We start from the raw sequence: 6,267 nt of genomic DNA, 5'->3' as shown, positions 1-6,267 counted from the left end.
CAGACTCACCTGGACTCACCCGGACTCACCTGGACTCACCCGGACTCACCTGGACTCACCCGGACTCACCCGGACTCACCCGGACTCACCCAGATTCACCCGGACTCACCCGGACTCACCCGGATTCACCCGGACTCACCTGGACTCACTCAGACTCACCTGGACTCACCCGGACTCACCCGGACTCACCCAGACTTACCTGGACTCACCTGGAATTTTACACTCTAAGAAACATTCACACAAAGATAAAAACTAACTACCCATCAACCAAAGAACATTTTTAAAACACTACAGAAAGAAAAACTGACTCGTTATTCTCATCAATGAAAAAACAAAACTCAGCTTTTATTTAGTTTTTAGCCTTCAAAGTAAAAATAGTGTAAACTTTTTCTCCTGCTACATTGTTTATCTTATTTCTTCTGATGTTCTGAGGCCAAACCTCTGGGACAGACGGAGCTGCTGCAGCTGCAAACGTCATGAACTCAGAGGGATCACATGCTGATCTGTGGATTATGGGTATTTTTCTGTTAACGTACAGATAATGATCTCCATAACCCGCCCAGGTCCACGGCTGTAACTCTGCTGTGGAGTTCATGTCCGACTGGTGCAGATTCATGTCTGAAGGAGGCAGGCGGCGCGTCCTGACCTTTCCCCTCCGGTGTTTTTACCTTCCCCTCTGTCCTGTTTTCTGTCCTAGTGGTCGTTCGGAGTCACCATGTGGGAAATCGCCACACGAGGACAGACGCCTTACCCCGGGGTGGAAAACAGTGAGATTTATGATTATTTGAGACAAGGGAACCGACTCAAACAGCCTCCAGACTGTCTGGACTCCATGTGAGTACACTGGAAACACTTAATCTGATTAATCCATCACTGAAATAACCAAATAATCAGTACAAAAATATTAAATCGTAACAAGAATATTTGGTCCTGTTTATGGTAAAAATATCTCTATAACACTTGAAATGAGGCAAAACTAAGAGCCACATTTTCAGCAATATTTAAGTAAATAATTCCTTAATATTGATGAAAATGTTCTGGTTGCATTGGCAAATTATTTCACTCATAAGACATTTGCTCATGTTATAAGTGAAATAATAATAATACAAAATAAATCAATAATAATAATAAATAAAATATGATCTTCAATAACTCTTTGAAAAATCTAAATTAATGAGTTACAACATTTAGATTAATGAAGCATCTTGAATTTGAATATCTGCCAGTGGAACTAGAACTTGGTTGCTAGGTTACAGGCTGGGTGTGGTTGCTAGGTTACAGGCTGGGTGTGGTTGCTAGGTAACTGCGCAGCGGAACACTACCAGTGGAACTAAAACTTTTTAATAAATATTCAGGAATTATTTACTGAAACCAAGACTGTATATCTTCCTGAAAAATTCCTTGTAAGTTAGTTTTGTCTTATTTGAAGTGTAAAAAGACAAAATTAGACTAAAAATACTTGGTAAGATTTTGTGTTTTTGCAGCAGACTTTCACTCCACATTTAATATTTAAAAGAATAAATGGACTGAACTTCCTAAGTGTATATTTCTGACCCAAAATGACCGTGGCTTCTAGAGTTGTGCTGCTCAGTAGCTCTTTATTTTTACTGAGATTTTTTTCTTTTTCTAAACTTCAGTCCTGCTTTTCTGAGGGGGAAAAAAATTTGTTTCTTTTGTTTTGTTTCATTTGTTTTGAGAAAAGTTATTCTCAAAATGGTTACTCTCTGTGTAGTTGGACAGATTTTGGCAGCAATTTTTCATATTTTGTTATGCTGTGTAACCATAGCAACAGGGAGCAGCTGACTGACATGGGAAAAGCTGGAAATGATTTAATTCTCATGGTTTGTGTCCGACCTGCAGCTACTCCCTGATGTTCTCCTGCTGGCTGCTGAGCCCGAAGGACCGGCCGTCCTTCGAGACGCTGTGCTGCGAGCTGGAGAAAGCGCTGGAGGACCTGCCGGACCCCCAGGACCCGGACGAGATCCTCTACGTCAACATGGACGAGTCGTCCTCGGAGCTGGGCGCCGTGGGCGGCCGCGACCCCGCCGAGGCCTCGCCGCTGTGCCTGAAGGGACTGGAGTCGGTGACCACCGTGGAGGTCCACCAGCCCAACCGATACGTCGTCTGTCCGCGCCGCGAGGCCGCCCGGGCCCTCTCCGATTCGCTGGAGAGCCTGGACATGCCGGTGTCGTCGTCCACGGCGACGCTGCCGCTGCAGCCGTCCTGCCACGCCACGCCGGACCGCACCCCGGCCCCCACCCCGACGTTTGAGCTGCTGGAGGACATAGAGGCGACCAGGAGGATGCCCTGGCTGTAACTGAGCCAGAACACAAACTCACCACAGCATGCTCATGGCACGAAGGTTTCCTCAAACCGATGAGCGGATTCCCAAGGGACTCTGAAGACGCTTCGTCTTCATCCTGCGAACTGCAGGAGGCGCTCTTGGTTTTATGCTGCAGATCTAATATTTGTAGCACAATGTGGAGCTGCGTTTCCATTACAAATATGCGCAAAACTTTTTTAATCCTCTTCTAGTGTAAAAAAGAAAACTGAATTTTGCTAGCACAGCATTTCCTTTAAAGGTTTCAGCAGTAAAACCAACTTTCAGCGTTACATCATAACGTTATTCCCTCATCAACAGGCCTGGAGTGTCGCTTTGATTCATTCATGCATGGTTGACAAGTCCTTCTGTCACCATGGCAACTACTCAGCTGAGCAAAACGTCTGGGTGGACCTAGCCCCGCCTTCGAGGCGCAGCTCCTCCCCCACTCAGCTCCTCAGACTAGCCAGCAGCAATTAGCAGACACCTAATTGGTCTCAGAGCAACGCTGGTAAAAACGTTAAAGGCTTAATAGAGGAGCCATGTTGTGACGACTTCCTGAAGGCGGAGCTTCAGAAAGAGCAGGAGCTTCTTAAAGAGACAAAGATCCAATTTCTAGGCGTTACATTAAAAGTAAAATGTAAATGCTACATTGTAAAAATAATCCACTCTGTACCTGGAAAACACAAATTACTGCCTCACCTCAATTTTTCAATCTAATGAATTTATTTTCATAATTCCAATTTGCTGAATTTGAAGGTGGAAGGAAACGCAGCTGCTGAGATGAATTTTCTCCTCCTTTGCAATAAAACGCCCCACCCCCTCCGCCGCCATGCTGGACCAAACCTCTGTGAAACCAGCCGACACTGCCAGGCTGAACCGATCGACTCAGATGGACGACGCGTTTTCATTCGCTTTATCCTTAGACTGTAAGGTGTGTTAAAGATTTATCTGTTTAAAATACTCATTCTTTGCACTGCTGTGTGTACGACCAGGAACAATCCTGCAGAGCAGAAACATCGACTCACATCGCCTCGACTTTTCTACGCTTTTCATTTTGTTACAACCACAAACTGGAAAATATGATTAGAGATTTATTTATTAACAAACCAGCAGCAGAGTAAAGGAGTTAAAGCCAGAGTCAATGTTTAGAACTGATTGTTACTCCAGCAGGTGATCTGGAGCTGTGTACAGCTAAATGTTTAGCTAGTTATACTTATGTTTAGCTTTAAACTAGTTTTGCTTAGTAACTAGATATTTAGTTTAAGGCTAAATATTTAGCTTTTTAGCTTAACATTTAGCTTTAAACTGACTATTTAGTTAGCAAACTAAATCTTTAGCTTCAAACTCTATTTAGTTTGAAGGTAAATATGTAGCCTGTGAACTAAATACTTAGCTTGAGGTTACATATCTATATTTAGCTCCAAAATAGATTTTTATCTACTTCAATAGATATTTTGAAATTGTGACGGTTATAAATAAATAACATGGTGAAAATATACATGTTTTAAAAACAGCTTCCATGTTTTTCTCTTTAACAAGCAAAATGACCCAAATTACTGCCGTCAGTCTTTGACTCTAACGTCACATGAACTCCCCGTGTTTTGGTTTGTGGTTGTGACAAAACGCTGACAAAGTGTCTGAATCTGAAGCCAGTCCTGATCTCCAGAGGTTTTCCTCTCATTCTGGGCCGAGCCGTGAGCACATGGGCCCAGTCCAGTCCGCAAGACATACTGTCTGCACCTTCCCTCCGACACCGGAGTGACGACCCGGACGACCCCGATGGGGGCCATTTATGACGGCGCATCAGGGCCACTGGAGGCAGAAAACATACACAGAAACTTTGAGGTTTCTGATTTTCAAAAGTTTTCTAGAAAAACTTGGAAATTACTGAGTTTGAAAAAGTTGAAATTTTGCTAGAAACATTTGAGAATAATTTCAGACATTCTCTAGAAAAAACTTTGACATTTCTGAATTTGAAATAAGTTTGCTAGAAAAAGCTCTGAAATTCTCTAGAAAAAAATTGGGAGATTTTTGTCTGATTTTCAAAAGTCAAACATTTTCTAAAGAGAAACTTGGAAATTACTGAGTTTGGAAACTAAATATTGGTAGAAAAAATGAGAATAATCTCAGGTATTTTCTAGAAAATAAAAACTGAAAAATTTGAGTTTGAAAAGTCAAAATGTTGCTAGAAAAAAATGAAAATAGATTAATTTCAGATTTTTGTTCTAGAAAAAATCTGGAAATTTCCAATTTTCAAAAGTCAGAAACTTGTTAGAAGAAACTCAGAAATTTTGAAATTCAGAAAATACATCAAAAATTTGCACATTTTCAAACTCAGAATTTTCTTGAAAATTAATCTCAAAATTTGAGTTTTTTTCTATTAAGCTAAATTTCCACATATTTTCTTTAATTTTTGTTAAAATCTGAACATTTCAGTTGTTTTTGCTGAAACAGGTACAGATCAAAGGAACGTTTCAGTGTTATTCAGATTTTTGTTTTTATTCTGATGCTGATTTTTTGTATTTGCTCAACTTTTGCACTAATGACTTCCAGTAGTTTAGACATTATGTCCCCAAATTAAATAAAATAAAATTAAAAATCACGATTTGAATGAGAACAAATCCTGGAAAACGAGCGAAACCCGTCATCCGGCTGCTCTTCTTCTGCGGTTTCTGAAACTGTTGCTCTGAGGAGGAAAACGCGGCGCTGCAGCATGTATGCACTTATATTTTTATGTATGTAAACAGTTTGTTTATCTCTAGTCCTGTATTACGGCTTCAGATTGGATTTTGCTGTTTTGGGAGGAGAAATCGCGCTGTGCTTCTTTGTGAGCATCTAAGGTACTTTTAAAACCGTGTACAGTTACAGAATGTTATGGAGAAAAACTTCGGTTCCTGCTTTTGGTTTGTTTTTGTAATACATCTGGTACTGTTTAATCAGTGGGACTTTTAGAAAAAACGGTGCTGAAACAGATTCACTTCCCGTTTCCTGTGTAATTGGAGCATTTTTTTCTTCATCATCCTCATCAGCCTTTCACAACCTTCCCAAGTGCCTTCAAAGAGCCAGTATTCTGCATTTTGTTGAATGTTTCTCTGCTGGTGTTTTTACATTTCTAAGGATTTTTGTACAATAACTACTTTGATTTTGTCACTGCCGATGTGTTTTTTTACAATGTTTTTGCATAAGAAATGAATAAATTCGAAAGCACATTCTCTTCCTGGGCTTTAATCGGACAGAAGGAAGCAGAGAATCAGAAGTGGACGTAGGAGATCTGCACGTCTCCGTCGATCTCCAGTTTGTCGATTTCGCTGAAGTTCGTTCGGTGGAAGAAGTCAAACAGGTGCTGCCCGTTCACAAACACCTTAAACCTCTGGTTGCCACAGCGGATCGACATCTGGAAACAGAAGACCCGTCAGAAAGACGCACCAGAATGTGGAACCGGACCCGGTCAGGAAGTGAGGCTCACGTCGAAGTACTGTCCCTCGGCGAAGGGCGACCCGCTGAGCTGCCGCTCCTCGCTGCCCCACTGCCCTCCAGTCTGGGCGTTTCGCACCACGACGCCCTCCTGCACTCTGGGGTTCATGTGGAAGGCGACGTCCCGGGTTCTGCTCACCACCAGGTTGAAGCCCATCCTGGGACACCGAGGTTCTGTCAGGACTCTGTTATCGGAGGGATCTGAGCAGCCGGGCGGCCGAGAACAAACCTTTGGGCCCCGTGGGGGACGGAGCCTCGGATGATGATGGTCCTCTTGGGGAGCATCCCTCCTGGGATCCAGGTGGAGAACGGCACCGGCTGGGAGGGAAGCAGGTTACTGGGAGACTGGGCCGGCCCAGAGACACACACTGTGGGCCCCCACAGGGCCCAGAGAGGGCCACCAGAGAGCCCCGAGACACACACTGTGGGCCCCCACAGGGCCCAGAGAGGGCCACCAGAGAGCCCCGAGA

The 6,267-nt window shown here is 43.2% G+C and overlaps 2 protein-coding genes across 9 annotated transcripts in view; one reads left to right on the top strand and one right to left on the bottom strand.

Annotated features, from left to right (window-relative positions):
* The window catches only part of axl (AXL receptor tyrosine kinase), a 41,391-nt gene extending 38,759 nt beyond the window's left edge, over positions 1-2,632 (top strand). The window contains exons 19-20 of the mRNA XM_007552388.2: positions 698-834; positions 1,861-2,632. Of these exons, the coding sequence (XP_007552450.1) occupies positions 698-834; positions 1,861-2,317 (594 nt within the window). The 3' untranslated portion in view covers positions 2,318-2,632. The remainder of the gene's footprint in view (positions 1-697; positions 835-1,860) is intronic.
* A 2,197-nt stretch (positions 2,633-4,829) lies between these two features.
* Positions 4,830-6,267, bottom strand: part of LOC103138258 (galectin-4) — a 9,960-nt gene continuing 8,522 nt past the window's right edge. For all 8 annotated transcript variants that reach the window (XM_016671666.1, XM_016671669.1, XM_016671667.1 and 5 more), the window contains 3 exons: positions 6,027-6,115; positions 5,790-5,955; positions 4,830-5,717 (listed from right to left, as the gene is read on the bottom strand). In XM_016671666.1, the coding sequence (XP_016527152.1) occupies positions 5,574-5,717; positions 5,790-5,955; positions 6,027-6,115 (399 nt within the window). In that variant the 3' untranslated portion in view covers positions 4,830-5,573. The remainder of the gene's footprint in view (positions 5,718-5,789; positions 5,956-6,026; positions 6,116-6,267) is intronic.

The sequence above is a fragment of the Poecilia formosa genome, unplaced genomic scaffold (assembly GCF_000485575.1).
Source record: "Poecilia formosa unplaced genomic scaffold, Poecilia_formosa-5.1.2 Scaffold48, whole genome shotgun sequence".
NCBI lineage: Eukaryota > Metazoa > Chordata > Actinopteri > Cyprinodontiformes > Poeciliidae > Poecilia > Poecilia formosa.
The sequence above is the reverse complement of the archived record's forward strand: the minus strand, read 5'-3'. Positions and strand labels throughout refer to the sequence as shown.